The sequence below is a fragment of the Numenius arquata genome, chromosome 2 (assembly GCF_964106895.1).
Source record: "Numenius arquata chromosome 2, bNumArq3.hap1.1, whole genome shotgun sequence".
Taxonomy (NCBI): Eukaryota; Metazoa; Chordata; class Aves; order Charadriiformes; family Scolopacidae; genus Numenius; species Numenius arquata.
In genome coordinates, this window is record NC_133577.1 from 21,274,186 (window position 1) to 21,295,852 (window position 21,667).

The 21,667-nt window shown below is 40.9% G+C and overlaps 1 protein-coding gene across 1 annotated transcript; it reads right to left on the minus strand.

The window, feature by feature from the left end:
- Positions 1–94: 94 nt before the first annotated feature.
- On the minus strand, positions 95–21,637 carry GNPAT (glyceronephosphate O-acyltransferase). The gene is given in 17 exon segments (XM_074166531.1): positions 95–431; positions 767–828; positions 2,039–2,132; positions 2,226–2,325; positions 3,255–3,395; positions 5,821–5,900; positions 6,623–6,868; positions 9,116–9,339; positions 10,035–10,165; positions 10,256–10,407; positions 10,999–11,074; positions 11,537–11,664; positions 14,501–14,630; positions 15,698–15,874; positions 18,274–18,465; positions 21,390–21,560; positions 21,563–21,637. Coding segments are annotated over 17 exon segments (2,223 nt in total). The 3' UTR covers positions 95–387.
- Positions 21,638–21,667: the final 30 nt, after the last annotated feature.

Genomic DNA, 21,667 nt, shown 5'->3' on the forward strand with positions numbered 1-21,667 from the left:
TTGGGGACGGGCGGTTGCGGCGCGAGGCGAAGGGCCCGCCCCCCCCCCCCCCCCGCTTTTAGACAGCCAGCAACTACTCTTTTTTTTTTTTTTTCTAAATGTTAATTTTAATAGCAAGTATTTTTAAATTCCCCCGTTACATTTTCACAGCCATGAAATATTTGCAACCAATCACATTCCTCGTTACAAGTCTAGGGGAAAAAAAAAAAAAAAAAAAGGTATTTAAGTAGCCGTTACTAAGCACTCCTCTTTAAATATCTCTTAAAAAAAAAAAAAAAAACACAACAAAACAATACAGTGAGGATACAAATACAGTTTTTAAGTGGTAATGGAGAGCTGAAGTACACCTCCGGCCTCCTCACGTTCAGTCACGGCATGAGGAACCACTCAGAGTCGTGCAGCCACAGGTTTCTGTACAGGTATCCTAGCATCTAACAAAAAAAAAAAAAAAAAAAAAAGAAGCCAAAAGGTAAACACTTCTCATCAAAATGTTGTAAATACCACTCCACTACTTTTTTTTTTTTTTTTTTTTTTGCTTTCTTTTGTCATTGAGTTTTGCACGGTATTTCAAGTAAAGAAGGGCAATTCAAAGCTGCAGTTAATGACACCAGAAAAAGCACTGTAAAAAAAATATCATTAGGATTTTTATAGAGATATATCTAAGGAACTACTAGGGGAAAAAAACACTACATCTAACCTACGTGCAACTGTCCGAAGTAATTTATAACTTGGGAAGCTCTCTTCAAATTAGTTGGAGAACACTTACCAAACATGTCCAGGATTTTACTAACAGCCTCTTGATTTACATTGTAAGTGAATCCATTGGACCTACAGTTAAAAGAAAAAAAACCCACAACTGTTTCTTCAATGAATATTTCTTATTCCAGTCATTTCTACACAATCTGAATTAAGCATTTTCATAATTACATATTTTTCTTCCTACAAGCATACACATTAATTTTAAGGACCAGGCAGGCTTCTAAGCAGATTTTACTCAAGGACAGTTACAGTTTTTTTATCCTTCCTCTGGTTCACAGTCCCCAAGTCTCTCTCTTCCCCTGATTTTTACTAGGGAGAACTGAGGAGAGAACATTTGTTTGTTTTCAATCATATATTTTTCAAGACTATGTCTCTGAAACTGAACCAAGTCTTCAGCTGATGTCAAATTCTGTTGCACTTGATATTCCTTTTACATGAAAGGGGAATTTAACTATAAACATCTATTTAGCACAGTGACATGGCAGGGGAGTAAAAAACAACGACAGTACTTTGTGCAGTTTCCAAGAGCGCTACAAACCTTAAGCCAATTCATTTCCTGAGCAGAAGCGTAAGAAAATAGCTCAGGGTCAGCAGCAGCCAACTGTGTTCTGCAAAATACTCAAGACAATGTGGGGATTTCTTGTATCAGGGACTTTCATGATTATACTTTCAAACACAGTAAGAAGCCCCGCAACACAAATTAATTTGATAACAGGAAATGCATGTCACCATATTTTTTGTATAACAATAGTTGTTTTTTAATCTTAGGCCTATATGAACTGTTAAAAGTCTTTAATGACTAAGCTTTCAATTAAATTGCCTTGAGATGTCAGTGCTGAACACCCGCTGCTCCCCAAATTAGTAGTATTCCTGATTATTGCTTACATTGCCTGATGGGGCTTATTGTAACACACAGTAACTCTTCTATTAAAAGCAAGCAGGACTGTTCTATTTGCTTAACAAAGCCTTGGGAGAAACTTTGGAAACGAAAAGGTAAAGGGAGTCAGAAGAAGCCTACTAGTGAGTTAATGAATTTTCTTGCTGGGTCCCACAGGAGTGTTTACACTATGAGGGGGTGCCATTCTGCTTCTGCGATGTGTACAGAAAGGAACTACCTGGGTCTTCACCACAACTCGGGTAAATCCAATCAACCTTCAGCTGACTGGTGCTCAGGCAGTCGGGGTTCTGTTGTTTGCTTGATACTAATAGCTCAGTCATTAAGAATTGCCAGTAAGACCCCACACTGACTTCTATACACCAAAAAGCCAATGTTACTTACATTTTCTTCTTCTTCACTGCACCCAGTTGCACAAGAGCTGCTAAGGCATTTTTCTGCATGTCAGAAGACAGCGCTTCATAACACTGCGTATTCCCTACAGAGAAAGCAGAAACACAATTAAAAGTTTTATGACTATCCATTGACAGGCTACACTTGTAAAATTATATTGCATAATGGCTATACACACCCTTCTCCAGAAGTTGAAAAACAAAGTTGCGGACCGCAGGTACAAACTGCTTCTCAGTAAAGGCTTCTTTTGTTTCCTTTGAGAGGTACCTGAAAATTAACTAACGTTTACAAAAAAAAAAAAAAAAAAAAAAATTAGCACTTCTTTCCTTTTGATTGTCAATTTGTTATTAATTACAAACAAACATGCCCTCATAAGGAAGCAACATCGTTACACTTTGAAAAGTGTAGGAGAGGAACTCTAAGGGTACCATTACATAGAGCATCTGAAATTATTATTGTTCAACAAGCATGAGAACCCTAATATTAAAGTAAGATTTAGTATTATTATAATAGTCACCTTAGACATCAATTTAATATTCCTGTTCTCACAATCAAAAACAGTATAATTTTTTAAAGCAATACCTGTTTTACAGGTGGGGAAAAACTGGGGAAAATCAGTACAGTTCAGCCCAAACCAACCACCAGATCATTAACAGATTCCACTAGGTTCAAACGTCTACATTCCCACCAATGTTATGCTGACATACCAGAGAGTTTAGCCTCCTATTTTTGTATACATTGCTTATTACAGGGGCATAAGTGTTAGTCTTACTAAAACCTTGGAAAAACAAATAATTTAAAGACATATGGATGAAATTAATGACTCCCCAAAAAGCTATCAGTTATGAGATGCAAACTCATTTCTGCACCTGGCAGGACAGCCCACATAAAATGAATTAAGCAAGAGCTCCTCATAAGCAATGAACCTGGTAGCAGCACACTCCCCATGAAGCTTATCAAGCCACAATGGGCCATCACATTAAAAGGGAGTTACTGCTTTAGTCAATTGGAAAAGTCTGAGCCAAAAGCTGAAATTAGGATCCTGGCGAGAGGGTGATATTTAAGATATTTGTCACTGCTATTTCTCAACTCTTGCACTCCCCAGCCATGAAAACAGCCACTACTGATACTGCAGAAGTATCACAGCTCTCCTAGTTTCCCTATAAAACATGGGAGAAAACAGATAATTTCCCAAAGAACAACATACCTGATAACCTTCTACAAAAGGTCTGAACATAGCTGACAAGAAAGATACTATAACACTTCCTTTGTCGGTAGGGTAGATTTCCTGTTGAGTTGTTTGAATGGCATCACATTTTGTGAGTAGAAAGCATCCTTCCTCAAAATCCTGGGAGAGAGAAGCATAACTGAAATTTTAATGTCTACAGTAAGTGCAGCTACCTTTCCTCCCAAAATCGACAACAAAACCCATACAACAGAACACCACTTCCATTTCTGAACTCAGTTCTCAAAAGACTCAAACCAAAGTTCTCCTGTATACCAGAAATATCCTTATAAAAAGGCGGTGGGAACGTGTTCTTAAACACAGAAGCACTGAAATGCACAAGAGGCCTAGGAGCAAAGAAAGTGGCTGTGGCTGCTATTGTACCAGCTGGCCTGAGCTCCCTCAGAATACAGTCAGGTTGTCTGGTTGAGGGTTTTTTCTGTGGGTTGTTTTTATTTATTTATTTATTTAAAATCAGGGTTTGCTTTTATCTCATGCCCACTGTTTGCAATAAATGATAACATAGCTCACTGACCTGCCCGCTACAAGAGAGACAACACAATGGCTAAAAGTTACGAATTATGGAAATGTCAATGACAAAACCATTTTACTGACAATATCGGTGCAGGGGGACGCAGGATGCAGGACACAAGGGGATGGGATACAGCCATGACAGACACATGGACAACCAGAGAGGTGGGTTGCTGAGAGATCCCTTAACATTACAGCAGCTCCTTCATTTGACTTCAGTAAAGTCAGTCATAGCCAGTCACCTTCCTGTTCCCTGCTTGGTTTTGGTACTTAAAAAAATGCTGCAAGAGGCAATAATTGCTAACAATGAAAACTAAACATAATGGTGCTGATCAGCCTTTAAAAAAAGGCCCAATTCTCTTCTATATAAAAATCCATAAGCTTTTAATACTGTCACAAGTCTTGAATAGTCTTATGAAAATTATACCTTTTTTTTTTAATGCCAGCAAGATCACAAATATCACCATCAGATATTTGGCCTTAACATTGATAAAAATCACATTTAATCAATTTTAAATCCAAATAAAAACTACATGTGGACTTACCAGTTTACATTGGCATTAAACCATTTTTTTTAAACTTGCGGTTCACCTGCATTTCAAGCTGGCTGGACTAGAGCCCGCTCCGACCCAGCAGGACGTGTACAAACTGAGACAGCAAGTCCTGCAGAGAGTGACGTGCTGCCCACAGTTTTCACAGCTTGCCTGTGTCCAGCTGTGTTCGGAGAGGACGCAGACATACTGAGCCCTGTAATAAGGCAGTATGCGGGAACAATACTGGCTTTGTCTGAGTAATGGCTGTATGGGGCAGGGGGTGAAACAAGGGGGAAACTCTTTTCAAGCAAATAGGATGCAACTAAAGCTTCCATAAGACTCTATGAGGGACACTGTTATGCCATTAGGAAAGTTCTCACTTCAGAAACCTTCACAGTCTGCATCGCCTCAACTCTGATTTTTATCAAAATTTTGGCTGCAGAAGTTTAAACCAGGCTTTACTGTAAGCACTTCCCTCATAGTGCTCGCAAAGTACTATCTGAATCTACACGAGATAAATACTAGTAATAAAAAGCTAAAAGGACTCAACAATGAACCATCAAAATATTTAAAAAAAATGTTTACTTGTGCACAGGAACATCAAAACCTTCAGAGTTCAAGGTACAACAGGAACATTAGCTGTTGTATAAGCACTACAGAGTAGACATGGCCACGCTGTGCAGTCAAGGAGAGGTGGGTACAGAGGCGTACACTGGGTGTTGGCAGAGTCCTCTGGTAGCCTTGCCATCACAGACCACACACATGGAGCTTCCCAAAACAACTGATCACAGCTGCACTAAGAAGAGTATAATCAACCAGAGGACAATAGGTGCCTAAATTTAGAATTGCATACTCTATTTGTCAAAGATAACAAGGGCATACAATGGTTGATCATTAATTGGTATAATACCTATAGTTTAACTTTCTGAGAGAGCAGCCGTGCCCCTCTGCTACATAGCCTGCAAGAGCTTTTAGGAAAAATTATTCTGGTGTGCCCTCAATGCAAATTCCTGGTTTGTTTCTGTGCTGACAGATTTAATTGTAAATCTACATTAACACTTTTTTCTTCACAGTCTAAAGTCTCTTTCATAACTGCGGAGGACAGTATTTACACTTCACTTGAAAGACTGCTTTACACATATTTTTATATCCGTGCTGGAAGACTGGTAGCTTTATGCAAAAAAAACTGTAGCAGAAGTTTGGCTTATTTCAATGGTTCAGAATTGGGCAATTTTTTACTGGAGAAAAAAAAAAAAAAAGATTGCATATGCAACCTTGTGGATTCAGACAATGTTTTGCAACTAACCAAATGACTACCTCTACTCTGACCCCCTTTTAAGTTCTCCCTCCCACTTACAGATCAAGTTGATATCGCTGTACCTGTTTATCATAAAGCACTTGTTCGGTAGAGCCCTGAAATCAGATGCTATTTTAGTTGACTGTGTTACTGACTATCAGTATTTTTCTATAAACAATGTTTTTACCTTCAATGAAATGCCAGGAAAGAAGATGAACTCATCTGAAAAAACATCTCTCAAGAAGCTGAAGCAGCTATAGACTTCCTCTGAAAAAAAAAAAAAATTGTACTGTTGTTTAAAAATGTAATTTAAAACATGCAAGTAAAGAGCCATTTACTCCTAATTTTAGAGAGTACCTACTTCAAATAAAAATTTTACTTGACATGAAAAGCATGCATACATTTACAGCAGAAACCACCCCAACAGAACAGCAAGTACTCAAAGCACTTGATTCAATTGTTACCAGAAGAAAAGAGCAGGGGATTGTAGCCTCTCAGAACATACATTAAATACCACATAATCAGATGCTGCACAAAACTAAGGTATGTATTCCAAAAAGTTTCTTTAACAGCTTAGTATTGGAAAACACTGAAATACTTCAGGAACAGTAGTGGGAAGAGAAGGAGGACTAAGAACTGGTTGCACTGTGTGCAAGCATGAGCTGTGTGTAATTTGTAACTTAAAAAACTGGTCTGCTAAATGCCAACGAAATAAGACACTTAGGAACTGTGATCAGCTCATCTCAGCCCTGCCCTCTCAGGAGAACATACCTACTTTCAAAAGTATCAAAGGGTAAACAAACAAAAAAGGTAAGCAAAATAACCCTGTCCCCTCCACACTCATCCACCTTATGCCATGGGACCTTATCCAGAGTCTAACGGTCTCAGATGGCTCCCACGAGCAGTCGCAGGTGGGACTCTCGTGCTCCTCTCCCAGCTGACTGCGCAAGGAGCAAAGCCAGCAGACTCTCAGAGCTAACCAAACGTACCTTTTCTGAAGCTGTGCGTCATCTGCAAGGCAACTGCCACCAGAGATGGACGCACAAACACGTTCAGCAGTTGGTTTCTGTAGGTGGCACACATGAGGATGGCCAGAGCACGCTTAAAGACGATTTCCCCTACGGCTCCATCTTCCACTCCTTTGTCATTTAAGACCACGTGGCCATCGACAAGGCGAGCAATGTTGGAATGCAGGGTGAGGCCAGACACGACTGCTTTTTTGGCACACAGGTTATCTAGCAGGGAAACGCAACACTCGGGAACATGCAAAAGGGAACACAACTCTATTGAAACAGCTTAAGATGCACCAGTATTTAATTATGTTTTATCACTGAAGACCAATTATTACACCAAACATTCAGCTAGACAGATGTTCTAAAATAATCCATACTGGGAATTGGCAGTGTGGACATAGCATGAGATGGAGAAAATGAATTTCAGACATTTCTGTAATTAAAGCACTTTAAATTCTGCAACTTGCTAACAATGACAAATACTTCCTTTGTCTCCGGAACAAGTATTCTGAGCCTCCAAATAAAAGAGGATAGATCTGTTTGATGGATACACTCATCAGTAAGGAAAAGGAGACGATATTTTTGCTTAGGCATTTCTGACACTTCAAGTTTTGAATCAGATGCACGAGTCTTTATAATGTTTTTCCTCTACTCTCATAAACAAGGAAAGCCTCATCCCAAATTATGTTTGAAGAAATCCTAACGTAAGTATCGTTACATAATATACCTGCTCAAAGAGAAATCAGACTGTACTTAAACGCAAATCTCTTCTTGTTTCCTAAAACAATCATTTAAAATGCCTAAAGCAAGGAAGTGTGTGGTTTGGGTTGGTTTCTTTTGTAAACAACAAAGTTCTTCGAAGGCAGTCATCAGTTTCACAAACCTGTGGGCTTTGGTCAAACTTTTTTTTGTCAGTGACACACTGCAAACTTTATTCAGATAAAGGGCAGCATCCCAAGTCTTGAAAATATAGTCACCGTTTTAGAATACCTTACATTTTACACACTACCAAAACATTCCCTGCATCAAATGTGAACTCTTTAACAAGCAAGGAAAGAAGCAATTAAAACTTCTTATTGAACACTAAAATACGCTTTACGTGTTCACAGCACCACAAGCATATGAAATCAATAAAGCCTCTAACAGAAAAAAAACAAAGCAACCCAAACCAAAACATATTCTTTCCTCTTAATAGATCTCACGTAGAATCTCCTTGCATCTTATTTGCTCCTTCAGCCTACTTTGTTCCAGCTTTACTAATGCTCCTAAGTGCCTCAATGCAGAAGCAGAAGTCTGAGAAGTCTGAGCAAGTCATTTTGCAGTTCCTGTTTTTAATATAAAATTTTTAACAGCCAAACAAATGTTCTGCCTGTAACAGCCAACCAGCATGACAAAGGCAGAAACAAGTAGCTGGTTGGCGACAGAAGAATGGACAGGGTACATATAGTTGCTGACTTGGCGAGGTCTCCAAATTAGCCTTTAAAATATATTTATTCTTTCAAATTATGACAACCTAAAACAAAACAACCAACCCTGTTTCTATGCAACTGATGTCTAAAGCAAGGACAGCACACTCCAACAAAATCTGCTCAGTTGTTGTCATTCCTCTATTTCATTACCGTCCCTATTTGCTATTCCCTGACTAGACCACAACTCTACTAAAGCAAAAGGTTATTCATTGTTGCTAAGAAAATAAACAAAATAAGCAAGCAAACCCAAATGTGGTATGTTCTTCAGATTACTGAGCAGTAAGATTCTAAATGTTGTTTAATTCTTCCTTTTACCAGTCTGGCAGGAGCAGGCCTTGTCTGCATTCACTGCAGTGCAGATCCCTGAAAGAAGTGTTTTTCTTCCAGAGACGACTGAGTTCTGTTATAATTGTAGCCTGCTCCTGTTTCTTTATTGCAACACTGAGGAGGATCCTTCATTATACACATGATTACAAAAGCAAAGATCCATGGTTTAAGTCTACCTACAGTGAAAAGGTAAATATACTTGCATTACACATTATTTTTCTTTGCTAGCTTTACCACATATGTCCTGAGGCTCTAAAATTAATTACCTGTGTCAACCTGGCTCACAGAGAGAAGTTTAAAACAATTGTTCATAAAGTTTGGAAGGAGCACCAACCTTTCAGCAGCCTATTATATATATATAAAAGAGTGTCTGTGTGTAAATATATAAATAAAACCAAAGTACAAACCTTATAATTTCCCCCCTCGTTCCACACTTCAGGATATAGCAGTAAAATATCTGTCCTGCTTCCACCTAACTGTTTTTCAAAGCATTATCTTCTACAGGCTAAGTCAAAACCTGTAAGGTTTTAGCATCATTCTTAGCGTATCCTAAAAGGCATTTACAACTCTGAGGAAAACATTCTGTAAAGTTGTCACCATACAGTGCTTCCACAAAAATATAATGTATCCTTCATAAGCAACAAAAGGAATAGAAATAACTTTCTCTGCATACCAGGCCACTCAATGAATCCTCCAAAAGTCTGTGTTAAGCCTTTAAGCCACAGGGTCTTTTCTATTAGAAGTTCAAAATCCATGGCTGGCAAATTCTGGAGCAGGACAGCAGCAACCAGCACCCACGGGCTCAAAACCATGTTTTCGATTTGCAGGAGCTCCATTTTATAAGCTACGTCACTGACAAATTCTTGGATATCCTCAGATGGCTTTTGGGGAAGGTGCCTGAAAAGAACAGTGCAGTTCAAGGTAAAAAGTTCCAAAAACTGAAATATAAATCACACTCTTCCTTATTCCTTCCATATTGCTCCCAGATTCATAGCTACTTTACATCACCTAACATCTGGAGGGTGATTCTATCTATGCGATATGTAGAACAGAAGTACAGAGCAAAACATCGGTAGCTTCATGACAGTATATGAAACACAGATCTCTGTACTGATGCTGTACACTTGCTATCTTCAAAAAAAAAATAAAAATAAAAAGCATTATGTTTTATATAGCAAATTGCAAGAGCCGCCCAATCTAGTCATAGTTACAGCTCCCTGGCACATGATCACATAACAGTTTGCAATAACAAAGCAAGAAGGGAGAGAAAGGTGGAATTTTTAAGTGGCAAAACCACCAAATTCTCAGAACACAGAGCTTTGCCTGGTTCATGCATCATCATTAAGTTTTAAAATGGCATCTTCTCCCCACAGTACAAAGCTACGCAAGTGACAACTGTTTCAGAAAGACCCCATCACAAGTATGATAAGCCTCTGCTCAGACAAAAACAGGTTCAGCGGTCTAAATGGTCAGACAGGAGACGAGGTGAGAGAAGTTAAAAACAAAGTACAAGAGAACATGTTAATTATTTCACATATGTGAGGACTAAACAAATACTTTTCCTGAGCATACACCACGGAAGGATGTGGTACCTGGGAATCAAATTGTATGGGCACCGATTGATTCTCCCAGATGCCAAGGCTCTAAGTGATACCGGCTGGCCAACATAGATATGTATGGTACCAAAATTGTCACTGAGAATTCTTCTGGCTTTTAACAGCCCCTAAGAAAACAGGAAGAGCAAAACTCAAATTTCAGTGCCACAGGGTGTGTATACATCCACCTATGTTCTGTTCTTAAGGAATTTACATACAGATGTAGATTCTTTGGGCTTTGGGACTCCTAGGAGTTCGTATGCATAGAGAGATTCTTCTAATATCCTCTCGTAGCTGATGCTGATGGGAACCAGGTATGTGTCAAAGACTTCTCTTTTGAAAAATGGTTCCATCACAATGCTGAGAAGACCTGCAAATTGGAAAAAAAAAAGAAAAAAAGTGAATCACTTGTCTTTTTGGAGGAGGGAAAAGCAACTGCAATTTAACTTTGAAAAGGCTATCTTCAAATTTTAGAAACTACTAATAGGTGTGCACTGTGCTCGTTCTCTTTTCAAGCAGAAGCACAAGACATTGACCAAGCTTTAAAACAGGAGGTAAATGTAGGCAATGTATTTGAACGGCTATTTGTGCTTTTTTCAGCGTTGTTCCACACTCACACAGCATCTTCCTTCTAAAGACCCCCATTACTTTTACAGTTAGCTTACAGTATTTCCCTGCTGGTGAGGGGATGCCTATTTTCTAGAAATAAAAGGGTGAAGAGTTATGCAGTTTAGTACACAATGGGGCAAAGGGAGAGAAAGCAGCAGCATGCAAGAAATGTGTATTGCCATTCTTTGTATCCCCTTGGAACTCCAACCATAGTGTTTTTCATTACTCAGAAACACCTCACCAATTTCCTACCACTTTAACATCCCTTCCTGTCTGAAGAAATTAGGAAGCACATAGCCACTAATAAAAGCGCTTGTAATCATAAAAAGTTCCAAGTTTTCAACAAACCTACCAAACTTTGGAGTCAGAGTCTTGGCGGTGCGGCTTCTAGTCCCTTCAAGAAAAAATTCAATTGGGGCATAGCCACTCTTCAAAAGTAAAACAAACAAACAAAAAAGCTTGTCAGAAAAATAAAAATGTTTCTTCTTTACTGCCCACAAATACTTTTAATTACTTAAAATATAAGTAAGTTTTTTTAATGGAACCCATGGATGTCTAACTTCAGTCATCTCTTAAGCCTATATTCATCCACTGTATTTGCTGCACAATATAGTTAAATTAACAAAAATATTGTGTCTGTTACAAGTTATGGGCACGTGATCCAAAGCAACTTATGAGCAGCAATTTGTTTACCACCCACTGCTGAACTCTAATAACAATAGAGTGCATGCCTGCTCTTCACCTACAGCAATTCTGAGGGAAAACCCATTTAATCAGATCACAGTGAAGACTATCAATCACATAGTTATAACATTGTGCATATTTCACATGCATCATTCCAGCAGAGTATTTCTTAAGCACTCGTTTCAAGAGTTCAGTAATTTATTTACCCTTAACATCGTTTTTACATATTCAGCAAACACTGCCCAGTAGAGTCTGTTCCCACCAAAGGAACGTCGCATAAAAAAGGCACCTGCCCTTCGTAGCAGCTCACCAACTATTTTCATTCCTAGGAAATCTGAAAGACAATCAAACAAAAAAAAAACAACCACACACACAAAACTTACTGATTAATATCAGCCAGCAGAATCAACCACTTTCTCTAATGCATTGATTCAATTGCCAGAATAAAGAAGAACTTTTTCAAGGATTCTGTTCTTGCAAATACCTTTATTTGCTTTCAGATTGTCTAGCAAGACTCATGTAGACATGAATGGCATACTCTAATCAGTTTTAGATTTTTTTTCTAGGCAGCATTTACCTAGAACAATTTATTTTCCTAATTTAGATGGCCAGATTTCAACCATAATAAAGACTAAGTTTGTTGAAGTACATTGTCTTACTCATCTTCAGGAAGGTCAGTCACCACTGAATGTATCCTAAAAGAGACAGAAATTAACTGACCAATTACACTATATTATACCATTTATGATCCTGGGTCATCACTTTGGGAGGTGTACACCAAAATAGCTAAAATTGTTTATAGTTTTCTTGTTTTAAGCAATGACAGTCAACACTTAACTTGTGAAAACCAGGAAATGCTTAGTGTTAACAAATTTCTTAGGGAAGCATTTAAAACAAGTCCACACAGCAGCTGGCCATGTGCCGCTTCAACCTCTTTGCCACCTCAATCCATGAAATGCTTGAGAACAGATATTCACTCAGTAAAATAAATTTGTATTTCCAGCTCAACGCTGACAATGACTGCTTTGAAGATGTCATATACTATGTCACACACACACACATATGTGAGATATATGTATATCTATACAGATAAAAATAAAGAGATTGGCTACAGGACCCTGGGCAGCAATAGCAGCTGTCAGAGCTCCCCATGTGCAGAGGTCCATCTTTTTCCCTCACTCTCCTACTACACTCCTCCTCTCACCACAACACAGACTCTATCCCCTTCCATACTTCCACCCTCCTGCTGCACACTCAACCTCCCAACCAGGACGCTGGCTGGAGGCCCAGCACCTCTCCCCACCACACGCTGCCACCCCACAAATTGGGACTGAAATGCATCCTTTCGCATGCCTCAAGCCCACACCACCTCGCCAGCTCTGCACCTCTAATCTGACTTGCTCCTGAGTCAGAACCATGACCCCAGTACCATCTAGATTCCCACTAATGTACCACAGGAGCATTACTAGTGTTACTGGCAACTGTTTACCTTCCCTTAGCTAATCCCCAGAGATCTTTACACTCCCTCTACTCCACTCTGGTGAGACCCCACCTGGAGTACTGCGTCCAGTTCTGGAGTCCTCAGCACAAGAAGGACATGGACCTGCTGGAAGGGGTCCAGAGGAGGGCCACAAAGATGATCAGAGGGCTGGAGCACCTCTCCTATAAGGACAGGCTGAGAGACTTGGGGTTGTTCAGACTGCAGAAGAGAAGGCTCTGGGGAGCTGCAATAAGCAGCCTTTCAGTTCTTAAAGGGGGCCTACAGGAGAGATGGGGACAAACTTTATAGCAGGGCCTGTTGTGATAGGACAAGGGGTAATGGCTTTAAACTAAAAGAGGATAGATTTAGACTAGATAGAAGGAAGACATTTTTTACAATGGAGGTGGTGAAGCACTGGAATGGGTTGCTCAAGAGGTGGTAGATGCCCCATCCCTGGAAACATTCAAGGTCAGGCTGGATGGGGCTTTGAGCAACCTGATCTAGTTGAAAATGTCCCTGCTCATTGCAGAGGGGGTTTATGGCCTTTAAAAGTCCCTTCCAACCCAAACTATCCTATCATTCTATGATCTATCCGTATGCTACTTGAAACCAAGCAACGACTAACAAAGCAGAGGCACCTACCACCTATATCAGGAGAGCACAAGTACCACTTTAAGAGTGAGTTCGTAAACTGCATCTTGTGAACTTCTAACACAATATGCAGTAAATACAACTGCAACCATAGAAAACTGTGTTTTCTCCAGAGGAATTTAAAACAATACACACATGCAGCAGTATAATCAAGCTGCAAGTTCCTAATACTGAAGAACTTTCACCTCAAAACACTTAAAAATGTTAATCACTGAAAAAAAATCCCTCTAAGCTAAACTAATAGTATCTTAAGATACTGTTTTGAGGCCCAAAACTCCAAAGGGCTCTAATCCAAAAGTAAACAAAGGATTACACCGATACCTATGACAGCATGTGAGCAGATTCTGAACAATACATGAGAGGTAAGCAGCTACATCACCTCGATCAAGGCAGATATGAGACATAAATTTCTGAATTCACCAGAATCTAACCTACGTCACCCAGACACAGGATACCACAAACCCAAAACCAGCAGGATCTCATCTTCCCAACTTCTGCTGATTTGCCACTGCTCTTCCTAACCTCTTGAGTGGAAAAGCAGCCTACAGTAGAGTAGTATGTTCCCAGATCCTTGGTGGCTTGCCTGTGCACATTACAGCGCTGCACCAGACCTGAGATGGTTGTCTGCCCGCTTAGAAGACCTGGTTGATATCCAAGACTTCCAAGATCAAGTTCCTCAGTTAAGTGCTATCAGAGTCCAGATTTGCAAAAAGCACATTAACCCAGATGACATTTACTGTTAAAGTCTTCAAGAATTGTTTCACTCAAATATACTGGCTTCATCTGCTTTAGAATTAAGTACATCCAAAATTGTGACCTCTGATGGAAATTTTCATTTCCCAGCCAGCTCTCAGCACTTCACATAACAGAGTTCTGCCAATGCTTCAAGGGAATTAGTAGCATCAGCAACAAGCATGAGGCGGCTGGCACTTCATATCTGGCTACTGTGACTGCATTTAAAACTGTACTACAGCAGCTAGCAGGTTCCTTGCTACTGATTCTTTGAATCCTGAAAACATTGTTAAAAGAACATACTTGCCTATTCCTGCAGCAATGACAGGCAAAGACAAGTCATACGTATATAGCAAATAAGACAGCATCAAAAAGTCTACGTAGCTTCGGTGACTGGGCAGCAGTACAACCGGATGCTCCTGGATGGCATGTTGCAACTGAAAGAAAAACAGCACAAACAATATTGTTCCAATATTTACAGACTTACTGTTGAAATTTGCAAATACAGACCTTCACAGGGCTTAAGGCAAACAGAAGCTGATTTGTTTGAGGGTGGTTTCTCTGTCTACGTACTCGATACCTTTTTCAGCATAGAACCATAGGAAATTTGGAGCAAGTTTCCAGACTAGCAACCTGTGGTTCACAAGCATCACAGGACTCAAAAGCCAGGGCCACCCCATTATGTGGTAGTATAATTCCAGTCCCTTTTGATGGGGATGGGAAACCCAACAGGGGCTGTAAGGGCTGACATCTTCCAGAGAACGCACCGCATCCTCCAGAACAGCGGCATCCTGCAATGAAACAAGGGGACAACGGCTCCCCAGGGAACTGGGGGCAAACTTAAAGCATCTCCTGCCTCAGAGGTGCACAGTGTTTCACCACTCTTCGCTGTATAAAGGTTTTGCAGAACAGCCAACCCACTCAGCCACATAACATTAGGTTTTCAGCTCCGATTCAGCTAAATGCGTTACTATATTTATAAGATCAGATAGAAAAACCCCAGTGGCCGATCTAACAGAATCAGTGACACATGACTGCAAATATTCCTTACCATGGGAAGCACGTGGGAAATGTAAAAAAAGTCCTGCAGACTGCCTCTAAAATACTTACATATCATCTGTCTTTCCTCCCCCTTATTGAGAAATGCAGTAATAAACACAAGTGCAGTGTGTTTTTTCAAAGGGGTTTTTTTGGTATTTGTTACTTGGAGCAAAGATTAGAGTCTTTGTCCAAGTGACTGGTATGAAAATATAGAATCATAGAATCGTTTCAGTTGGAGAAGACCTTTAAGATCATCAAGTCCAACTGTTAACCTCGCACTGCCGAGTTCACCACTAAAGCATGTCACTCAGCACCACGTCTACACATCTTTTAAATACATCCAGGGATGGAGACTCAACCACTTCCCCAGGCAGCCTGTTCAGATGCTTGACAACCCTTCTGATGAAGGGTTATACCCTATTATACTTTTTTTTTTTTAATTTCTTCCCCCACCAGTACTCACTCTCTGCATTCCTTCTTCATTCACACAAACTCTCTGGAAAAGCCGTTTAAATATTTTGCTCAGAGTAAAGGCAAAAAATCTGACAGCTCCTAATTGCATACTGTGGCCCATCTCATCCAGGATTTCCATGGCTTCTTCTTGAATAATATCAGGTGATTCTCCCATCTCTTTTGCTAACTGAAGAGAAACAAAACAAACCAAATAGCAGTCAGATGTTCCCTTCTCCTTGCCCATGCTCACCACTCTCTGTGCCGCAACAATTATGGCAGAACTACTGCAATAGTCAGCAATACTTTATGTGATAGGCATGCATTTAACAATACAGAATCTGTTCAGTGTCAGGCAATAACAAAAAGCCAAGTTAAAGCTGTTCAAAATCAAGAATGAGCTTAGATGTCAAAGGCAGAAGGAAGGGTGTGCAACAATTTCTCCCCCCCAAACACACAATCTGAATGTTTAAACCTGTAGCATCTTCAGAGGAGACTGAAGTTTGAAGAGTGTTTCCTATATTATTGGTCTGAAGAAGGCTGCGTGCAATTTTCTTTGACTAGTAAAATGAAACTTATGCTTGCAGAGATACAACGTAAATTTTTGAAGTGTATTTGGGTTAGATTTTAAGACTTGGCTGAAGAACCTCAGCCCTATCAATGCTTGAATTCCTTTGTAACGTATTACTCTGGCGAGGGCTAGCTGAAATGCATACAAAGCACTGTCTCTACCAACTTTGCATATCAATGATCTTTTTTCTGTTGCTATGCTCATTCCCTTTTGAAGTTTCTTAAAACAGACTTAAATAATGGTCATCCCTCCTATTTGATTCTTTGAATCCAGAAATATTTAATTAAAAAGTTAGTCTTTCACTGTTATGGAAAAAGGACCATGCCTTTTACGCAGGAGAAAAGAGGAGGAATGGCAGAAGAAAAAGCCTCCAAAACAGCACAGCTCTGTTTAGAGGACAGCACTGCTCACCTATTATTTTTATTTTGTAACACATGAGAAAATCCATCTTCTCCAATCTACCTCCATATATCACCTTACTGTCTTATCTACTGGTTCAATAGTGTTTTAATAAATGCATTATCCTTCATCCTGCATATTTCCACATGTAGCTATAGCTGATTATTGACTGATTATAACTGATCAATCTCTCTTAGGAAGGCAAAAAAGTATTCTCGTTATTCACTACGGGAAGAGATACTGTTCTCCCTCACCAGTAAAAGGCTTACCACACAGTCAATCCTGTGTGAATTAAGTGCACATCCACTACAGAGCTAAGCCCCAAAATCAGGAATCAAAAAACCAGACATGTCACATATAGCAAGCTAAAACAAACAAATGCACTTGATTTCACATACTGAACATTAGTAACCTCAGCAATTCGTCACAAGAGCAAATTCTATTACACCTGTGTAAAGCTGAGTAAACTCTGCCCAGACCGGAGGCACACTAATCGCAGACGGTTGGGCATATTGCCCAAGGTAGTCCCGGTTAGATACTTTCAGTGATCTCTAGTTCAAAGCCACATTGCAATGGCAGGTCTGTTAACCCCCTTCAACCACTTGGTGCTAGCCGGGAAAATATCCATCAAAATACTTTTCCATCAAAAAAAGCAACACTTCAAAAGAAAACATCCCACAAGTGTCTTCCTGTCAAATCCTCTGTAAAACATTTTTAGTCAGTAAATGTTTTATAGTGTTTCTAAAGTTGAAAGATCCTTTTTTTTTATTTATTTAATACTACTTAACAATTCATGATGACTACTTTGTAGGACAGTTTGTCACATCGCAACAGCTTTTGATATATCATAGGTAACATTGACCTTAAAAAAAAAAAAAAAAATAGAAAAATTTTATGGTAGTCACTCACTTGGGCCTAACCAAAACATATTATATACATTTACTGGCCTGGAATTATTTTTCATGAATACTGAAAACAGTTACTCTGCTATCTAACACATGTTCTTATTTCACTCATTTCAACACAATGTAAAATATGAGTCAGTTTGACTATAAAATACCGTATTCATTACAAGGTAGTAACTGCCCTTCATCTGAAAACAAAAATATGGTTACATCTTAGACAGTGTTTCTAATTAAAAAAATTCTCTGTGAAATTTAACTCTCATTTTAGGGAAAGTAGCATTTATGACTGATTCCACTAGCCTATAAAATGCCTACAAGACACCCTCAAAGAACAAAAATGTCTACTAAGAAGGAGAGTACTTATGTTGTTCACAATGCTGCTCTGTGGTGAGGACAGTGGAGGAGGAGGAGAAATCAAAAAATAAAAAGTTAAGCACATTGGATAAGTTGGATGGTGAAGTGTCATATATGCAAAATCAAAACACTATTTCATGAACGAGCTATCTAACAGCTTTAGTGGCAACTCCATGGTAAATCAGTATTTGTTTTTCCTGCCAAAAGAGTACAACTCTCAAGTTACTGATTTATTGGACCAACTTTCAAATTACAGCTATCGTGTTTGCCAAGGTCAGCAATAATCTTTTTTCCCTGCTGCCACACAAAGCTTGGCTGTGTTCAGTCTACCTCGTCTCACAGCTCAGTGTCCAGGCTCACCTGCTTGATAACATATTGAACTTGCTCTGACTGGAGAACAGCACTTTTAATAGCATTTGGCTTGCAAGGTGAAAGCCCCTTGTAGATCACAGGAGTATAACATTTCATCGCATATCTCAAGTCGCTGGACAATCGTCTTTCCTCCAAAATATCTTCAAACTCATCTCTTTTCTTTGACGTGAGCTCTTTCTGCTGGGAACATACAAATAAAGAATGAGACACTGTCTCAAGCCACTCAGTGGTCTGTTTGGCTGCAGTGCTAAAATAACGGCATCCAATGCTTTTGCAACTCTTCCAACTGCAAAGATCCTTAAATCACCCTATGCCACATGTTACTTAATTCTGCCCAACAGGAAGACGTTGAGAGAACACCTGGCCTTTGAAAGCTGAAGTGTCTTGCCTCCAGCCTCTCCATGATTAATAGGCATTAACTAAAACACCTTTGATTCCAACTCTCACAGCTGCATGAAGACAATGCCATGAATGACATTATAAAAACACAATCATCAACACAAAAAAATAAACCTTGCTACTTCAAGTTGCTTCTGGGACCTTGGTGATTTATGCTGGATTTCACCAAGCTTGGACATAAGGTACATAAAACACAATCAGGCAGGAACAAACAAATAAAACCCATTATCAGCCACATGAAGGTCAAAATGCAATATGGTGCACGAGTAGGTAAAGAGAGAGCACAGCCTCTGAGTAACCAGCACCACTGCTAAGCAGGAAAACAAGTGGTACATCAAGAACTAATTGTGGATCCATCCCGCTGCAGAAATCTCAGGGACAAAACTCTTCCCTCTGAGTCCGTAGGCACCCCCTGCACTGGAGAGAGATGTCTCCTGTTATCTCCTATAACACCACAGTTCATATGAACGACCCCTCAGTCTTTCCAAAACTGAAATTGTGTTTCTCTAAACTTCAAAACAGCAGCAATTGCCACCAGACAAGTGAGGCAACTGGAGCAGGCCTCTGTGAAACACAAATATAAAAGTATTGGGTACCATCAAGCACATTCATTAGAATAAGATACTAAAAATAAAAATGCTTACGTCTTCAAGCACCACTTGAAGGGTATCACAGGCATCCTTTTCATTCATTTTGCCTCCTCTCCCTACAGATAACCTGTGCAGAACCAGTCTGATAATGAAGGATAAAACATGTTGTTTCATGGGCTCTTGCAGTGACCTTTCCTGGTGTTGAGAGGAAAGCCTGGCCAGCAAACACAGGGGAGAACACCAGGAACAGATAAGCAAAATGCTCAGTGGTGGCAGCTGGCTTTTCAGCCCTGGGAGAGGGAGTCAGGTTTTGGTGCCTGCTGACCACAGCCACATCAGCAACACCATCAACCCAGCTGACATTTAAAGTAAGCAGAGAACAAACATTTAGTTCCTGTCCGTTCATCAAAACAAGGTAATTTGGCAAAATAAAACAAACAAACAAAAAAACCTCAAATCAGGAATATCTCCACTTTACAACCACAAAAAAATCATTCAAAACCTCAACTCTATCGAAAGTTGATTTCACATTATCAAAGAACACAAATCGTACTATAAAGTTTGACCTTCTCATATTCTTTTCTCCACAGAGTAGAGTCAAATTTGGATACCATCCTTCTACAACAGTAGCACTTGGTAGATCATCTAACTTTTCCTTCCACTACTGTAGTTCAGAGAATTGCCCCACAGTAACTGCAGAACCAGCTCTCCAGGGACTTCTAAAACAATTCTATACAAGGTATTAAGCCCTGGCCCGTATCTGTTTAAAACTTTTAGTTTTGTTTTGGTTTGTTTTTCCTGTATAGTTTAGCATTACAGTTTTCAATCTTTCTTCTTTCACGGCTTTCAGCTAGTTGGTGTTTTGCAAGAGCCAAGTAAGCCAAGAACTGTTAAGAAGACTGCAAATAGTTTGTATTAGCCATCTGTTGCCACTGACGCCTTTTATCAACCCCCTTGATTAAAAATAAAACCGAAAAAAAAAATATCCCTTATGCTCTGTAATAGCAAAAAGACAGCTCAGAATAGCATCAGAAAATATTAGTTGGCTCTAAGTATACCTAGATCAGTATGTAACAAGTCATTGCTCTGAAAATCTAAGCAACATTTATGTCAATTACCAAAGTTTAAATCCTGCAACGTGCAGCTACAGAAACCCGGACAAAGAAACCCAGCGCTCAGCTCCGGTATCATCAGCCACATCAGCAGTCACCCCCTTGCTACAGTCGGAGTTTTGCAAAGGCCACGGCCGATTAAGAAGTCACCTCTCTGCCACTGCGCCTCATGACACCTCTCCAGGTTTGATGTGCCACCGATTTCTCTCCATGGCAATAGGTGTTTTCACGCCCTGTCCTGAAGTAGGGCTGAGGGAGCCAAAACACACACTTTACTGACCGCTGAAGAATAACGCTGCTTTTACAGATTCCAGCCAAGCTGCTGCTCCAGCTCCAACTCCCAACTGGAGAGAGTATATTTAGAAAATACGCTGTTGGAAACCTCGACACCAGAAAATTCAGTTACGTGTGCTGTCACCACGACATTGGTGAAGTAGAAAAGCGGAACAGCAGGAGCCTGGAGCTCCTCTGCTTCCATAGAACCTTTGAAAGCAATAAAACGCGGGTGCTCACGATGCGCTTGGGATACCAGCGCACAGCCAAGGAGACAGAGAAGTTTGCGCATCTCTGCCGAAACCAGGAGCTGTTTTTTCCCTCTCTCCCCCGTCCCCCCCTCCAAATGCAAGCAATGAGGGGGGGTCAGCATCCCACACCCAAATCTCCTTGTCAGAGGCTGGCAGGGGAAAAAAAAAAGCCAAGGTCAATGAAGTCGTTTCCACCACCTAACACGGCAAAACTCGCCCCAGCCAGTCTATCGACCTGCCCCCACTGGGGCTCGGGAGGGGGCTCGGCCCTTCCCGAGCCCCGCAGATCTCCGCCCTGGCCTCCCCCGCGACCCAAACCGGGGAGGGGACGCGAGAGTTGCGCCAAGCGCCGTCACTCCGCTTCAGAGTGAACAGCATCGCCGCGGCACGGGGGTGAGGCGGGCAGCCCCCTTCACCCGCGGCACCGCGCCCTGTTGTCATCCGTCCCGTCCCCCCCACCTCGCCCCGCCGCCACCTACCGAGTACAGGGGCGCCCCTCGCCGCACCCGCCCAGGCGCCGACGCCGCTGCCGCCGCCATGGTCCTCCGAGCTCCGCCGCGCCGCCCCACGCCCCTCTCGCCCGCCCTACCCCGTCGTGGTGGCCTCACGCCCGCCGCCGCCTCTCGCGGCGCCCATGGCCCCGCGCCGCCCCAGCTCGGCTCGGCTCCCCGGCGCGCTGCGGCGGGCGCGGGGGAGGGAGGGGGCACGGCGCGATGGGCGGCGCCATCTTGGGGGCGACGGGAGCCGCTGGGGCTCA